Here is a 19,238-nt window from a genome sequence, read left to right as displayed (position 1 = left end):
AGGCAATAGGGAACCTTTATTCACCATTTTAAAAATGCTTTTTCTTCAGAGACATGTAAAATTAATTGAAATACAATAATTAATGATAAATTATCGATAAGAAATCATAAAGCACCAAGACAAATCCATTGCAAATTCTAAGTATATCCACAACCTGGCAACGCGGCCTGAAAGTCCAGTTCTGAAAATCTGAAAGCAATTGGATTTTCTGACCTGACATCACTTAATATTAAAAGTTTATAAACACATTTCAGAAAGAAATAAATCAAGTGACTGTTCAAGCTGACCTTTCTGATAACTGCACCTTCTGATACTTTCTACAAACAAAAACCTTTGTATTCCTATAAATTAAATATAGCTTCTGGTTGAACTGCAATTTGCATTTGGTCATTTTACACCTTGCCAATGGAAAGTCCTCGATCAAGACAGTTGCACACCTACCTACACTCCAGCAGATGGTCATTCTCTATACTTCCAGAAATCACATAAATTGCATAATGATTTAAGGTACACTAGAATATTCACTTGATAAAGAAACAAAATGCCAACAGACAACTAAGGTACTATGCAATTAAATTCAGAACAGAACATTAAGAAATTAAATATAATAGAACACTTACGGATGTCAAATGCTGAACAGAAGGACTGACAAAAAAAATTAGCCCCTTTCAAATTACTGGGGTTAGGTACCAGCTACGTATTATCAAATAGGGCTACTTTTATTCAATCTTATCAATTCATTTTTGTATCAACAAAATTGTACTCCTGTCAATTAAACTGCATATGAGTGATAGCCCTTGAAATATAGCATGGATTAATGAAAATATCACGTTACTATGAAAGATGAATAATTCTATTAGTGTGTTGACTTTTGAAAGAATTGATTACCCAAATATAAACAGAAGCTGTAAATATTTTGCCGTAAAAATAAGAGTACTTTTCAGTGCTTTGATAAACAACATAAAGATTAAATAGAAACATATAAGGAGAATACGTAAAACTGTGTCAAGACCTATTTAATTTAAACTACACAATTTTAAAGGGGGGCAGTTCTTCTTTATCCAAGGATATTATTAAACAGAAAAAAAAAAAAACTTCTGTCCTTAAAGTCCATGGTATAGAAAAAACACACAGTACTAACAAAACAAGCCCCAAAGAAAAAGTGGGTTAATTAATTCTACATCTTGTTCCTCCTTCTATAGTCAAAGATGTAGGTCTCTATGAACGTTGCTTTTAGATCACTTTATTGACTATTCTCTGTATGGTCATTTATTTTAAAGGACTGATGTCACATTTGGCATTATATCAGCTGACATATTGTAGACATTTTCTTCCAGAAATGGCTCTTTAAGGCTGAGTGCCAGAGGTTAAGATGCCTTATGGAAACTAACTTTACGACAGTCATGTTCTTCTATGCTCGTACAACAGCCTTAGTAATTTTAAATTAGCATAAAGTGCATGCCTTCACATATCGTGTGTGTATGTACATATACACACGCAGTAATTCAGACTAAATATGAAAAAAACTGAATTTAAATGATTCTATTCAGTGACATGTACATTCAAGAGGAAGGGTATTCAGTTTTAAGCATAAGCAAATCATTTGTAAATAAAAGGTGGATTTTTCAACCTTATCAATATATCTTCATTAGATCACAAAGACAAAATTCTAGACTAAAACCCAAAGTTCCTTAGCTTTGGCTTTTTATCTTTTGGTTTATTACAAGTTCTAAAACTGATTATCTCCTTGATTTTGTAAATACATTCCAATAGAACAGACATAGCAGCATGTAGCTGGGTGATCCCTGATAATAAAATGGGGGGGAAAAAAAACTGTTAAAAATACAACCTGTTTTTAACATCACCAGGTAGAAGTCATTACCATTTATTGCTTGAACAATCCTTTACATTTTGGCATTTGTTACTATTTCTTCCATAACAAATTTTTACAGAAATACTTTAGGACTTAAACACACGCAAAGGTCTGAATAAAGTTTTGCTCTAGAAGCATTATTTTTCTTTTTATATATCTGTAAGGATAGCCTGATACATGCTCAAGCTAACTGAAATAATTGGTGTGGATTTCTGAACAGGGACCGTTATCTTTTGAAGTTACTATGGCATAAATAGGTAATTTACCACAAGAACATGTGTCCAGGGTTTAATGGCAAAATTACATCCACCTTTTCTTGTACTTACCGAGAACTGTATTTGTAATCACTGTATGCAAAGCGTGCACAATGTGCCATCTCAGCTAAGATGTAATGAGGAGGTTTACCAAATACCAGCATTGCTTATGATAAGCAATGGTCAGTTTATCTTTGTACTGAGCATGTCTGAAACGCAATGACAAGCCTTTTGGCATCTGGGACAATTTTATAGCACCTTGTAGGAATGAAGGTCTAATTTTCACTGCCAGGTACTGTAACCTGCTGCTATTGGCAAGAAGCAGTTTTTACACTGACCATGTTCTCCAGCTGCTTTTAGTGTCGCTTCAGGATGTGTCGATCCAAGGGGGTTACGCACAAATCGTCGCCGGCGCCGCAAGTCATCTTCCCAGTAGTCAAGGCGCCAGAACTCACGAGGACGACTACAATGAAACAGAGGAGCCACATATGTTAGCAATTATCAAACAGCATGGTAGCACTGAATTTCTGCATAAAGCTCTCCTTGTTTGCGCTGCCTTTTTTTTCCTCTTTTTTTTTTTTTTTTAACCTCCCCCCTTTCTGCAATCTTTTACTTAGGTATGTCCTTGAAAATAACAATATCACCTTCCAGTCTAAGGAACTCCTTTCCCTTTTTTCTTGGAAGGTGAAATGAGCACTAAATACATCATTTTGAAATGAATTGCTGACAGTGTGATCAGTTTCCCCACACTCTAGTGGCATGTGCTCCGATTTCAGCCTCATTTCAGCCTCAGCAGGGCACCTTTCTCAGTGACTGCATTTATAAACCAGAATAGGGAAAAGGCTATTATAAATATGGTATAGCATTACCTATATTAATCAAAGTCTGTCCCCCTTCATTTTTCTTCCTAATTTGTGCCTTTTTGCACAAGGTCAGTAAATCATACCACGAATTCTTGGTCCAGAAAGTGTTAACTTTAATGAATACCTCAGTTACATGGTTATGTATGTGATAATAAAATATTACTCTGTTTAGATGTGCAGGAATTTAATTAAAATAATCTCTTAAAATATTCATTACATTTAGCCCCTGAGGCTTACAACAACACAAGAAAATGCATTTCTTTTCCATTTACTGTTTTTAAATAAACCATTCCAGGAAAGTGAAATAGCAATCTATTTTCAAGCAAATCAGATTGGATTCCTGTTCTATGTAGTTGTGTTTTTACATTTAATTAAAAACTACATGTTATGATGTGTAATAATTGCTATATTGAAGGCATACTTTTAAAAAATTACATCTAGAAAAGGTTATATCAAATTCATTATTTTCCATTGTATGCTCCAAATATACGTAGATCTTTTTAATATGGTCATATATAAGTGCCAGTTACTATCTTGTTAGATGATCATGAATGAATGCCACTGTAAAACAATATTTTACCCAGAGAATGTACCAAAAAACAAACCACAGTTTCAGGTATAGCGAAATAAACAAGTAGAAAATGCCTGACACATAGAATAGTCATGATAGGTTCATAGCCTGAAAACCTATATAGCCATGTTACAAAACACAGGCTATGTTTGTTAACGTAACTAGTATTAAAACAATAACTTGCAATGTACATATATTCCATTTCTGGTCCAATAGCTAATAAAAAGTATACCTGTCAACACTGACAAATGAATAGCCACGACTAATTTACAGATCCCATAGTTAAAAATACTTGATACCTATATTCTTAGTTTTGAGGTCTAAAGCCAGAGATGAGTTTTATTTAAGCTAACCCAAGGTTTCAAACATAGTAACAAAAGCCAAAAAAAAAAAAAAAAACAGTAAAAAAACAATAATTTGCATAGCTCTCCTCTTAAACACAATTTGTAGATATTAAAAATTGTGACTGAAAATTATCCTATAAAAATTGAGAATGTCTATGCATCTAGCTTTAAGTTTCCATGGCCTTTTCTGACATCAAGGAAAAGGCAGTGCTATTCTTCATCCTTCTGATTTCTTAATTTCAGAAAAATACTCAAGTATTTGAAACAAATACCCCAGTATTTTATATTCACACTTTATGTGCTACAATCATGCCTAAATTTGAATGCTTTTGTTACAAAATCCAATGATTTTGGTATACTTAGCCAAATGAAGCAGTATTAAAAAAAACACAGGAAGATAGGGGTTTATTCAAAGCTCGATTAATAACTTAAAATTCTCCTTTAGCAATCACAAAAAAAAAGGCAGAACGCAGCTGGCTATGTGCATGCCTTTGATAGTCGTAGAGCATGGATAGGCACTTCATCATTCTGCCTTCCTACATTTATCTGTTAAAATTATTATCAAATATCAGCCAGGATGCAGTCGTGAATCACAGACTGCTCATCGTCTTCAGGGGAATGATACAATGAGGGTCTATTCATCAGTATGGCAATCGGCACAAGTAATTAGTTCCCTAGACTGAGATCTCCTACAAAGCTTATTTCAGTCAGCACCACAAACATATGACAATGAAAAGCTAATGGAAGCCGCTAAAATTTGTTAACCTCTTCTGCCATCAATCCTTCTGGTATTCTGTGCTACAGTATTATGCAAAGATGGTAAATTATTAATTTGTCATTCATCTATCTCTCTACAGTTTTGATAGAATTAAGTGATGTCATTCTACTGGATAGCAATTAAAATTATACTACATTGCAAAACTATGCTAAAATTATTAGAAAAATAGGAAACTATGATCGGGCAAAACATTATCCTGAAACATAATATATCTTTAGTCCCCTACTTTTATTTTCCATTCAGGGAATGAAATTTGCATAGGACTCCTCGTCCTCCACCAGTGCAGTGACTATTCACAAACAATAACGTCATCAACTATTAACCTGCGTATTTGGGTATTTGTAACTACCTGCAACCACTACATGATGAGGAAAAAAATCTACTCTCTACACACAGACAGATATTTAACAAAAAACCGTACAGCCATAAACACACACCTATTGTCTAATTCTTTAAAACAAACTGCTTTTGAGAGCAACTACTGGGACAAACGCTTATTAGTACCAAGATAATCCAGTAAACAATATAGCTACTGTAGAACAACCAGGTTACAGGTAAGATCATTTAACTGCTACAGCCCCATCCCCAAAGAACAACGCTGTCTCATGCAGACGTTATACCTCTACAGCCAGGGGGAGACAGACGTAACGACTGCTCTGACTTGGCTGCAGTTTGCTGGGTGAAAGACTGAAGCATTACATAGCAAAGGGCCAAGTAACTGGATTTTGAGAACAGCTTAGTGCTGTTGACCAAGGGTGTTGTTTTTTTTTGTGTGTGTGGTGTGGTTTTTTTTTGACAACAGAAGCTTCTGGCCCTATAGTAGGTTGCCATATGGACTAAAGGTGCTATATGGACTGGATCAATGAACATAAGTACTCAATTAGTTTAAGTGCAAGAGCAACATTTCTCAGGGGACTGAGGATTTATGAATTATAAATCATATTATTTGCATGGATTTGTCAGGGGCCCCACTAACATGATACACAGTAATTGGTGGTTCCTTAGTAACAATATTGAATGAATAGAAGCAATGCTTTGATATTAAATGTTTTATTCAAGTAGCATTACCATGACATTGCTTTCTTTTTCAGTTTTCAAAATTGCCAGTCTAGGTACCCAGACTTGAGACAAAACTTTCTTCTCAGTTCATGTTTAACTACGTAGATGGTTTTAATTGTACAGAGATGAAATATACAATGACCAATATAGCCTGTATATCAGAATTTTGATCATACAATTCAAAAGAAAAACTCACATCGCTGTGGTCAACGGGAAAAAGCTTACATGCTGACATATCTTCATTCCAAGAACAAGAGAACAGGAAACCTATTTTCTCTATCAGTTTCAAAGATTAACCCAATCAAAACAAAACATACCAACTGGCCTACTAGCTTTATTATGGTGTTAAAAGAATTCTAGGCTTGGGAATTACCTTGAGGTTCTAATATCCTATAGGAGACTTAAATTGAATCTAAGGAGTACAACCACAGAATGATGAGAAGATCACACAATTTCTGAAGAATTACTTCTTGTAATGTGTTACCCATTGTATATTTCAAGATATTCTGCTATCTTTACATCCACTGAAAAGAAGCAGTCAGCACACTAGTGTGAACAGAAAAGAGACTCTGCAGGGTGAGTAAAAATAAGGAAACGGTAAACCTACAAATGCATTAGTTTGAGAGGTTTTGGAGCTGTACTTGGGCCAACAGCTGATCAAGAATGGATTTTAGCATACCAGAGAAGCATCCATTCAGATCCTTTCATTAGTGAAGTAATAAATAAATAAAAGTAGCACAAGAAGAAAAGAAAAGGAGAGAAAGGTGAAAGCAGCACAGCATTAAAGAAATCATCTGCAGAGACAGAGGATGGCTAGAGAACCAAATGATTTCTTCTGCCTAGAAGGGTATTTAGTCTTAAAGGCAAGAAAACCTGCATGAGAGACAACTTCAACAAACTCAAAAGCAGATGGAAACTAGATTGTGTATGCCCTAAAAACAATATGTTGTCATGAAGACTCCAACCAGCCTGCCAGTCATCGCAGTCTTCTTTTTAAAAAGAAACAGTTCTTGCTCTGGTGTAAAGCAATTACATACATTAAATACAGATATGAAACATAAGTTCTAGCAGTACAAAATTCACATTGGCTAATTTCACAGATGCATCCAGAACCAAGGCTGTTACCATGCCACAGAATGAGAACATTGGTTATTCATGCAATAGACATAATACCCTATTCACATGTCCTAAATCCTATGAAGATACCAAGATAAATTTCCAGATAAGACACTCCTCATTGGAACTCTAACTGTAGAGTTAAGCAGATAAGTCAATCTCCAAACCTAATCAATCCCCCGATTCTCTACTAAGGCCATCACTAGGCAATCAGTCAGTAATGCCAATTTCAAAGGTATAAACACGCTTGAACACAGGGTCCTGGGCTAATTTACTTTCATAGACAACCAAACACAGAGTGGCAACACTACTTATTCATCAGTAGCAACAGTATAGATTTGGCAGTAAATCTGAATCAAAGAAGGCTCTTCAATTTCCTCTATTACCAAACACAAACCTACCAAAATTTCTCATTTTAACTTCATTCAAAATTTGATTGCAATGGCTCATCAAGTAGCTCATGCACAATATCAGGTGCTACTTCTAAATTAAATAGGAATAGGAAATAGAAATGCCCCATTTTTAAGAAAAAATATCTTGGATTCTTTTAATTCTGGTCAGTAACATTTTTTGTTCTATATCTAGGTAGCTTGAGCTTCCATGTGAAATGCTTCAAGAACTCAGGCCAGACATCTGCTGCAAGATACGTAAATGCTTTTCTCAAAAAAAAAAAAAAAAAAGCAAGAAGCATTCACATTTGATTGTCAATCCAAAAATAAAAGTGATCAAGTTCTAGAAAAAAATGCAGAGATCTTGAAGGAATACTGCTAGCAGGCTGTAGGGCATCATCAATGCAATGTGCCTGCTTTATCTTGCAAACTGAAATCCATTGCATTTTCATGGAGATGCATGTCTAGAATATTAACTAAAATCTCTTGTATTTTGCATTTAAAAACACAGTGCAACGTATCTTTCACTGACTTAATAAAATGTGATTTCAGAAAACAAGTAAAACATCTTCTGAAACCCTTCATTATTCTTATAATAAGCTTTCACAAACCATGATCTAACAAAAACAAGTTACACCACAGCACATTAATACATTTATCTACATGTTTATAAGTACCAATCTAAAGAATGCTATGTGTAAACTATTAATATTTGTAACATGCCCAAAATATCTAGCATATTTCAGAAAATAGAACATTGAGCTTAACAATGGTAAAGCACTGAACTGAAGATGTAGCTTGACAAGCAAGTTCTCAGCAACAGCATCAAGTTCAGCGTCTCACCTGGAGATCCCATGCACAAGTATTTGTGCTGCCATGCAGTAAGCCAAATCAAAGCACCATTGCAGCAGGAAAAAGACTGTTTTCCAGTAAATCACGTTCCTGATCTGATTCACAACTTTGTCTGCATTAGCAAAGCACTCAGGAGAAGGTTTGGTTAGTATTAAGTCAGTTGCCACTAAAATATTATTTGGCCAGCTACACTATCACAAAGCACGTATTTCAGAGCACTTCACTGATAATGTATCTACATCAGAACATTAAAGATTGATTAACTCCTAGGAAGTGCCTTGAGATCTTTGGAAATGCTACCTACATTACCTGTATTGCCTTCAATGGCAATACCAGTTAAAGATCTACTTTCCCTCCCTCTCAGCTGCATTCATGTAAGCATTCGTGGGGCTCCACTGTAAACTGGACCACAGTAACCATCTCAGCTTATTAAGGCTGAATGTTTTATTCTGTTTTATATCAGTAACCTGTTTACACTGCAGCCTGACCAGCAACTATGTAACTAAAAATGAGGGAAAAAAAGGTGCTGGTGAGGGGAAGGAAGGAAGAAAAGGATAATGGAAAACATTTGATATCAAAAAAGACATATCATGTACTCTTACTCCAACATCATCAGAGTCTGCGCCTTCCTTTAGTATCTTAATTTTCCTCCCACATAGACATTCACATTCCATAGTTTCAGAAGAGGGCTTCTGCAAGTGGAAATAATTGGGAATCCTTAGGCAAAAAATATCACGCATGCGCAGGCTCTTAATCTCTGCCACGCTCATTGCTGTAGTAACAACAACTGGTCATAACAAAGGCCCAAAGTTATCGAGTAAAACTTCTTTGGCATAGTATCAACTGTTCAGAATATTAATATAATCTATTAAATTATCGTAGTTTACTTGCTTCTTCTAGCACTTCTCCAAGAAAACATTTGACTTTGTCTATAAAGGATTACTTTTTTCTAAAAGGACTTTTGCCTTTATCTGTATTTCACTATTATCAAAGAGTGTGTTTTTTCTCCATAATGCTTTCAGAAGAGAAAATCATACTATTCTTTTTCACATCTTTCCCAAGTAGCAGATGTGGAAAGCTGGGTGTGAACTCCAGGCACAGCGTCTGCATGGACTTAGCATGGAACTGTTACTCTGGGGACCTCTGTATCACTACGCTTCCAGCGTAGAGGGAAAAAACGGAGAAGTCAGTAAGGGAAGCATGTCTTACCAGATATTTCATGCTATTTCCCCATATAAACAACACAGTACAAACAGCACAGATCTGTAATTCCTAGGTCTGCATTTGAAAAACTGGTGGAAATGCTCTTTGTGGGTTTTAATACAGCAAACAGCCAGGATATTATCTCTGTCTCAACCACACATTAGACACTGCAGTCCCAATACCCCACCCAGGCCTCCCTATCTCCGTGCTTTAAGTCATACCAAAAATGCATTCCCATCTAACTAGCGTGCAAAACAAAAGAAGAGAATAATGCCAATTCCAGATATCACAGACTCTTTTCTGCATTGACAAGCTTTGAATCTCTCATTTAAAATGCACTCCAGAAACAAATGTTGACAATAAATGTTTCAGTCCTCCTTTACACATTATAAAGCACTGTGTCAGGGTAAAGACAAGCCCACCCTTAAGGTGCTGCTGTCCTAGATGATGGTGTTTTTAACTTCCAGTTTAAAAACATCTCTGTTTACGTATGAGTTTATGTCTGCTCTTCTTTGATCTTTATTAACCCCTTGGTGGCTAACCACAGCTTCAGCTTTTTTGGAGGCAGCATTCTTTGAAGTGCTGGCATTTCAGGGCACGCTGATACTTCAGAGAGGGTCCACTTAAATACATGATACAGTAGTGATCGTGTACGCCATGACCACTAGCTTATCTTAGACTGATCTTATTTTGATCAGTCTAAAATAAAGCTGCACTTTAAAAGACAGTCATCTTATGACATCGTTCAATTATTTTTCTATTTCCATCAAGATTAATTATAAATTAACTGAAACCTACTCTACTTCTCTGTAAGTAATAAGTTAACATCAAATCTTTCTCATGGCTTCGAGCAAAATTAGTTCAAACATGAATCAGCCATGGAAGAATGAATGAATAGCAAATTTGAAAAAGGATGCTTTGGCTTAGTAGCTCATAAATCTTTCCAGATCTCGCGCTTCCTACACCTGATTGTAGTCAACAAGTTTTAATTTGTTTTTCAAAGTAACTACAGTTCATACGGATCCCATAAACTGCTATTCATATTGCAAATAATGATTTTATTTTCCAAAAATAGGTACAGTGAATGTTATTGGTTTTATGTTTTGACGTTTTCCTGATAATGCAGAAATTAAGTCTGCAGGGCTTGGCCATCCCTTCCTTGCCAAAATGAACAAGGGAGCATAACAGTATAGGTTACAGGATATATCTACATCTGGCAAAGGAGACAGATCAATCTCTGTCCACCTCCTTAGCCATTTCTACTGGTTCAGATGCTTTCACCTTAAGCCTGTGCACAGAAAGGACCCATGTCTTCTCTCACAAATGATTCCCTACAGAACTTATGATGATTCTGTAATGTACACTGAAATGTTAGGACTCAGATTAATTCTTTCCAGTAGCTTGGAATTTCAGATGACAACCTTTCACCATGTCTGGATACACAGATCAACTTTTCACCAAAACAAGAAAATTTCCTCAGATCTGTTATTTCATTTGTAAATTGTTCTGACCCCAAAAGAATTAAACACAGAGTAAATCAGCGTAAAGCTTTTTCCAAAAATTCATCATAGATCTGACTGGCCCCAAACATTTCAGCTTCACTACCATTTCTTCTAGAAGAAACAGGATGAAATCACATTCCCACATATCTGCACTTTAAGAGCTGTGGCTAACCTACATCCTTTTCTTTTATGGCTCTCTTAACAGCTGGATACTTCTCCTGCTTCCATAAAAATGTAATGGTGCACCCCTCTGATTCAGCAAATATTTTTCTGCTGTATGTTCTTCTAATACAAAACCAAATTAATTTTTAAGGGTCCTCTGCCAGAAAGGTCTAAAATAATTGCTTTATCCTTCCCAAAACTTTTGCTCTATTAATTTTTTTCCAAAAGAAGTTGAAATTAATGTCTAGTAACTAAATTAATTCAGTAATTCACTGTACTCAAAGGAGAGGAAAAGAAAAGATAACTGAGACTTAGTTACAACATCAATAGCTTTCCAGTCCAGAATGAATCTATGTGAGGTCTGTAAAAGATCACTTGCTTTCAAACCAGTCTGCCAAAACAAGTTTTCCATTCAAGAGAGAAGAATGTATTAGTCCCAGTGATAGGAAAAATCGTCCTCCCAATTATGAGAGATGGAGAAATTTTGGCATGCTTACACATGTGTTTATTTATTTATTTAACCTGGAATAAAAAAAAAGAAAAGAAAGACTAATATAAAAAGTATATATTTTATATTCTTGAGTGCATCTGGTGAGATAAGAAAATCCCTCCTTCAAACTCTTGCCTTAATCACAAGTTAATTTGAACATACTTGCTCCTCTGCTTTAAAGTATACTTTGGGGAACAGAGAACTCTTTCAGGTCCACTGCATGTTTGACTGCTGCTAAACAATATGTTGGAAAAAGTATTACCAATTTGGATTGCAGGTTAGGATACTGAAGTCTTACAGGCATCCAACCTCAAAAATACCTCCTACTCTTTGTTTAGGAATGATTACATAATTAAAATTGAAATTTGTGTAATACAAAAAAAATAAAAATAAAAAAAACAACCACCATTCAAGCATAATTTCAAGGCTAACACTTCTGCCTGAGATTTAATTCCAGATTTAAAAATCTGAGGCAGGCAAAAATCTGGGAAATGACTTCACTGTGTGATGATTGCAGGAACATATGTAAGAAAGAGTTCAAGTAACTGCAAACATTGTATCACCCTCAGAGACAGGAAACAATAAGTACAAGCCTACAAGACCACTAGGAGCACATGGAGCAAGGCTCCTAACTGTTACCATACTAGCATATCATGGTGAGGAAGCAACAAAGGACTCAAAAACCTTTAGAAGGGTTTAACTTATTAAGTATATTTCTCCTTTGAAAGCCTTGTGAAAGGTCTCTAAAAATAAAAACATGCCACCAAATTCTGAGGAAGCACCCTTTTCCAGATGATATAGAAAAGACAGTATTTACTCAAGTTTTAAACGAAAGATAAAGTAACCTAAAACACACCTTATCTTCTTTTAGAGTGTCACTGTACTATGTGTCTTCAATGACCCAGGAGCCAAAAGGCTGGCAGTTGATGTGTGTGGCACAGAGGCAAGTTCAAAGCCATTACCTCACAGAGTCTACAGTCGAAGACGCTGCCCAGGGGCAGCTCTTTGCACGGTGGCACTGTCTGCAGGCAGTCCAAATACTGCTCCACGCCTACCAGCCGCACAGCATGAACAAGAACCTGTCCAGAAGTAGCACCTGTACTACGCTACAGAGGATGGAGAAGCAGCACTAACGGATGGCAGTCTAGACAGGTGTGACAAATGTTCACAGGTTTGGGAGCTGATGATGGAACCCCCATTTGGAAAGGTGAAAGTGTGTATTCGAGGTGAATGTCACGAGGTCTTTCCTGCTCACACCAATAATCATCAACTTACATTTACATAGTTACAGTACTACTTCATACCTGAGTGTGAATTTGACCTTGTCTAAATAGCTGCAGCTTTAACCACCCATCCTATTGAAGCTCACTCAGGCTACTGAACTCCTGAGATCCACTGATGGCCAAGGGTCATAAAGGCTCTGAAGACAATAATTAACTCCCTCTGAAAATCACACCTGTTCCTTGGCTATATTTATCAGAGAGTCACAGAATGGTTTGGGTTGGAAGGGACCTTGAAGACCTTCTGGTTCCTACCCCCTGCTATGGGCAGGGACACCTCCCACCAGACCAGGTCATGGAATTGAATTCATTAATGAAAGAGAAGTGCAGAAGCCATCCTTGGTAATTTTAGAAAGGTTGCCAAAGGGTTATTGCAGTAAAGCAACCTTAGAGTGCTAAACTACCCAAGATTACTTTAATACAATAATTCAAGGGCTGCTCTAGGAGGGAAGCTTATAAGGTGATACACCAGAGGCAACTAATCGAGAAAATGTAAACTTCTTTTCTATAATTATTTTTAAAAAGAAATCTAGCTAATGCTAACTTGACAATGAACATCTGGACTGGGCAATACAGATGTTGCAATATTCCTTTCTCCACGTATCCTTACTTTCCACTCAAAACTAAGAGTGCTAGCATTTAAATCTAACATTAAATAACAGGATTGATAACAAAGACCGTTAGAGCTTAGATTTAACAAAGCAGGAAATATTTCCTATTTCATTTCAGTGATTTAAAAATGAGCATACCTGCCCTGCACCCAGCTATTTTCCCCACCCGTGAGCATCCACAGAGATGCGTGCTAAAAGACAGTGAGACTTTTTTCTTCAGTGGTGCTATTAACCCTCGTGACAGGGTTTCCAACTTTTCCCTCTTCAGCCAGCTACTCTTTTAATTTGCTTTTAAGACAAAATATACCAGCCCTCTCAGCAGCTGGGGTTCAAGTCATATGTGGAAAAAAAAAGTAGAAAAACAGTATACTTTTTCAGGTTCTTTCCCAACAAATTAAAACAGCTTTCTCAACACTGAGCAGTTCTTCTCAGCATGCCAACCCCATCATGGAAAAGACTGAAGTGGACACAGCACTGTTTGTCATTCCCAGCTGGAAACAATAAGCCACAAGCAGCAAAGAATCCCTGTCCCACGGCCGCTCAGCACTGAGGTGTTTCCCTGTCAGAGAGGAGAACTGAGCCATGGGGGTAACTGCTGCTGGAGTGCGCCCAAGGGCATCACACCAGCAGCACCAGCAAGAAGCCAGCCCCTGAGGCACTGCCTTTCCCTCCAGCGCAGGGACGTGAACATGCCTCGGGGACAGGAGTGAAGGGATGGCTGCATCTTTTCTCACGATAAGTCTAGCTCCAAATTCTGCATCCAAAAATGTCAGCAGTGGCTTAAGTACAAAGTTGATCATGTATGACTTCTTCCCTAGTATTCTGTCAATTTCCAACTATTTTCAACTCCAGGGATTTCTGTCAATTTCCAACTATTTTCAACTCCAGGGATTTCCTGAGGCTTAGGTGGTGGTTGCTACCCTTCCTACTCCCTTCCTCCTCTTAATGTGTCTCTCCTCCAAGTTCTTGTCCAGAGCAGAGAAGCAGACTTCAAACAAACGCAAGTATCAGTGGCCTCAACCCTCAGGGTCAGAGCACAGATATTGGGAAGAATTACTGCTGTGAAAAACAGCAGGCTGAGACTGTGCTAATTGCTTTTCTAATATGTCATTTAGGCACCAAAGTAAAGAGTTTTAAGTGGCCTGCGCAAACCTTAGTTTCTAGACCATACAATTCCGTGTGTGTGTATAAATCAAGTACCTGTACACTGTGTGATACTGTTAGCATTCAGCTGTAGGGACACTGAGGAGAGCAACCCTTTAGTTATTACAGAAATTCCTAACACAATTAGAAATCACACATTCAAAATCCAGAATGCAAATGTGACAGCAGATCATTTCTCTGGAGCAAACAAACAATTCTCAACTTTTTTTTTTCCTTAGAGATGTTAATTCTTGTTTTATGTAAATTCTTCAGAGAGGATTATTTAAGACCATATCATTGTTAAATTATTGTGCATATATTTAGAAGTATAATTTAGGCACGCTGCATCACAATGCACATTTTCTTCCTTGAAAATAATCTCCCTGCCACTTACATAAACCATACGTGTAATTATCTGTAAAGTCACATCTTTCTCCATTATTCAGCTTTAGAAATAATCACGTATTAGCCCTGTTAAACTAAGCTAACTCCTTTTTTCAGTAGCTTATGATGAAAAGGTAGAGCCCAAATATTTTGATACAGTATGTAATACAACTTCTCCAAGAAACATTGTTTACAAAGTTTGTTAACTCCATCATAGAAAAAAAAATATATATATAATTTATTTTTTTTTTTTTAAGAAAAAAATCAGTGAAAGAATGAAAGAACTGAGGTTTGGTTTTCGATGCTGTTGTTTTTGCAATTAGCTTCTCTGCTGAGAAGAGTCAATAAGAGTTAATTCAGACTGACACTCAAACTTGAGAAAAGATTGTTTCATTGCATCATGAAAATTGAATGTTTCTACTTTCCTTTTCAAAATAAAAAGGCCCTGCATTTTGTAAGAGATATCAAGGATAAGATGAAGTGAAAAGTTTTCCATTGTTGTAAAAAAATAATGTTTTCAGATGACAAACCATTCTTTCTCATTTGGGGAGGAAGATGAATTCAGTTACTAATGAAATGAACACAGTTCTAGAGAAGAATAAAAAATGTAATTTACACACAAATGTTTGCTTTTTTAAAGCGACTTATGAATTTTAATTTGGATTGTTTCAAATACTGCATGTATACACAGCTACCAGTACTAGATTTTTTAACTAAAAATTAAAAATACAATAATGAAAACAATAGCAAAAGGACTCAAATAAAATCTGATCTTTTGCTACAGCTTCTCAAGGTCACCAGGATTCATTTTCAGTATCATGCACCATTAAAATTTACTTTGTTGTACTAGTCACTAAGAGGGATAGAGAATATGGTTTTCACAAGAGGGATGGCTTTCATCTAGACTTTCACCCTCTTTATAGGGAATAACTTTGCTAAACTTTGGAAATGAAATACATGTGTGAAGCGATATGGGAAAGCAGCAAATCACAGCAATAGCTAAGGATTACTTACCAAACCATATGATAGAAGTAACCAATCTTTGATACTAATCACTGCAAGATGGTATTTTCCCCAAAAAAATTCCAGTGAGGGAAGGGGGCAATAAGAGAAGAGACGGCCTGACAATCATCACAGAGATTAGAGGATACTATGGGATTTGGGGATAAGAAATTAACACATTAACAAGCATAACAGGTTCTTTTACTGAATTTATTCTGTGACACGGATTGAATGGCTTTTGAGTGTTTGATAAGAGATATGCGGATACATTTGCAGGTAATTCTGCTTGCCGAGGATTCTTCTAAGGTATTATCTTTACAAAAATTTAAATTTAATAGTTTTGAATACAATTTTCCAAGAGGTAGGGTACAGGAAGAGGTGGCACAAAACCAGGTCTGCCTAGGACAAAAATCTGGGGAAAGCAAGAAAAGGTCAAATGAGAAATCTGAGGAATGGTCACAGGAATTGCAGGCAGACAGGCAGCAGCACAGAGAAAGGACAGAGAGAGGAGAGGAGAGGAAGAAAGAGGGAAGAGAAGGAAAAGAGAGAGCACTAGATAGAATATTTCTTCACCTCGTTAAAGGCTGTGCCATGGTAAACACAAGCAGTGAAGCTTCTAAGGACATTGCAGGTGATCCTGATTCTATTGCTCCCTGAAAATGAAACCTTATACTCTTAATACTGTCCTACAATATCAGTTTGGTACTCATTTGGTGCTCTTCTGAAGACAGTGGATGAAGCAATGTGTACCCGTAATACTTAGTGTTTCCACTTCCAGAATTTCTCTATCATGAAGTAATCCTGCAGCTGCTCATAACAGCAAAAATTTCAATCATACAAGTCACTCTTAGGAACAAATGTCTTGCCTAACCCTATTATTCCCCTACTCCCCCCCAATGGAAAAAAGTAAATACTTTTCCAATCTAGAATGAATATAAAATATTAAAATATAAGATGTGAATCCTCAACAGCAGTAGCAACGGCATCATGAAAGTTATCAAATGAGTCCATCCACAAGTGTGAACATTTTAACGATGTCACTGTGAGTTTCTTTAAGCAAGGACGGGTAACACTGTGTTTATACTGCTTTTTAATGTTTGAATCATGAGCTTGCTACCATGCTCGGGCACACAATGAAGTAAGGCAAAGCTGGAAAACGTTTTTAGGAACACAGTGCAGAAATAGCCAAAAGATTAAAAGTGACTTAATGTGGGCCACAAAGCACAACAGTACATAACTGCAGTTCCTGGTTCCCAATTTTGATGTGCCCTTTCTCTCAGCCATCCTTTAAAGAAAAAAAGGATCTCTCAAATACTAATTTATAAGGACGCATCAGGGACTATTAAACCTCAAAGTTTAAAATTACACTTAACTTATTCTTTAAAAGTTTAGGATTAAAAATGTTTGTAGATAGAGTAGAGGTAGACAGAGTACTCATGGCGATAATTTGCTGTGTTCATAATTTGGAAAATAAACAGTAATCAAACTTTAATGCTGCTATTTAGAACCAGAGATCATAAGAGACGTGTAATAAAACCCACAGACACCAATGGTATGATAAATCCAGTGATTAATGCTTTTTTTTTTATATATATATAGTATATGGAAAGATATTCCTTCATTTAAAAAGAAAAAAGCATTCTCGTATCTCTAGCACTATCATACTGTGAAATAACATTTTTTCCACTTAAATACACTATTACCCACAAACATATGCTTTGTGTTTCTAAGTATCATTAATAAGGAAGTTGTCTTAAAGTCCATTCAAGTAATGGGTCAATATTCCCAGATCTGACATACAAAAGGACTTCTAAAACCAAGCTTGTCATTTTTTTTGTTTATTTTATATCTATTTTTTGCTCTTGTTCAAGCTCCTTTGAAGTTAGTCTTCAAAGCTTCAATATCAATTGGAATGCAGCATTAAGGATTTTACGACACTATGCTACTTAAACTTTTATTGTTTTGTTGAGAAATCATAATCAGAAGGATTAAGCTCTTGTATTTGGCTTTTTGTTTCTCCTTTCCATTTTTTTTTTGTAATTTACTGTTTTTTATTCCAATTCCACCATGCCATAAATCTGTAGCATGCCCCTCTTAGTCTTCGCACAGACAAAATAATGCAGTTTACACTTAAACATGCTCGAGAAAAAAAATTAACATTCTTTATCATTTTCTAGCAGAAGACAGTTAATACTCTCAGGCTACATTAATAGAATCTTTCTGCCATTGTAGAAAGTTTGATAGCACTCTTATTTCAATGTCTGAATTTTTCTCCTTTTTTTGACAAAGACAAATGATTGCCATCAATCAAGATCCAATCGGGTATACACAGAGTCAAGCAAATGCATCACTCTTTACTGGTTTTCCTGCTATTTGTGCAGGCTTTGCTCCATATTATTTTATAGAATGATCAAAAAAGCAGCCATAAGATAGATCATTCACACCCACTGTAAAATTAACTTTCATGAATAATGAGAGTTTTAAACCTCAGATAATGTATATGTTATACAGAAGATATTGCTGGAGTTCATTTCTGGCTAGAGATTATGTAAATGATACTATATGACCTTTATCATTACAAACAGGACATGCAAAACACATATTATTTCATACATCATCCTAAAGCAAGTCAGTACCTAAAGGAGAATCAGTCATTTATAATGTTCATGGAGAAGTGCTAAGGTTGCAAGAAAATGATATGAACTACTTGTGATATTTTTGACTACTCCTCCCCCTTAACCTGTTACTTATGTCATCTGAACACACTAGAGGTAACAAAAATACAGTTTACCCCCTCCTTTTTCTTTATAAGAAAATTTGTATTTTGTTTCTTGATAGATCATTTATCTCAAGACTAAACTACGCTGATAGAAACCATTTATGTCAATCAAGGGCAATGATAAATTAATAATAATATAGAGCTATATTAATATAATGAAGGAATAAGTAGTTCCATTTTTTATGTAAAACAGTATTTTAAATCACTTTCCTTATGTTATTTCCTTATTACCAAACAATAAGCTAAGCAAAGTTAAATTGCTTAAAGATTTTCCAAAGATAAAAGGTACCATTCACCATGAAAGCTAGACAGTAGATACACATATGGAATCAATGACAAACTCTATGAAAGATCCAGCCAACCAAGCAGTGCTTGGACAGTGTTGTTTGACTTGTCTTTTTTTTTTTTTTTTTTTGCACCAATGAAGAACAAAAAGAGTATGAAATGTGTTTTAAATTTAGAGATTTACACAGCTCTTAAGTATTTAAGGACACTCATCAAGATATCTAAATAAATTTATTTGTACAAATATATAATCATTAATATATATGAATGTATAAATAATATATTTAAATATCATACA

General features: G+C 35.8%; 1 protein-coding gene across 6 annotated transcripts in view; it reads right to left on the bottom strand.

Moving 5' to 3' along the window:
- LRBA (LPS responsive beige-like anchor protein) overlaps nt 1-19,238 on the bottom strand; it is a 396,366-nt gene that overhangs the window by 187,726 nt on the left and 189,402 nt on the right. For all 6 annotated transcript variants that reach the window (XM_040554872.1, XM_040554875.1, XM_040554874.1 and 3 more), the window contains one exon: nt 2,466-2,590. In XM_040554872.1, coding sequence (XP_040410806.1) covers nt 2,466-2,590 — 125 coding nt within the window. The remainder of the gene's footprint in view (nt 1-2,465; nt 2,591-19,238) is intronic.

The sequence above is a fragment of the Cygnus olor genome, chromosome 4, assembly GCF_009769625.2.
Source record: "Cygnus olor isolate bCygOlo1 chromosome 4, bCygOlo1.pri.v2, whole genome shotgun sequence".
NCBI classification, from domain to species: Eukaryota; Metazoa; Chordata; class Aves; order Anseriformes; family Anatidae; genus Cygnus; species Cygnus olor.
The sequence above is the reverse complement of the archived record's forward strand: the minus strand, read 5'-3'. Positions and strand labels throughout refer to the sequence as shown.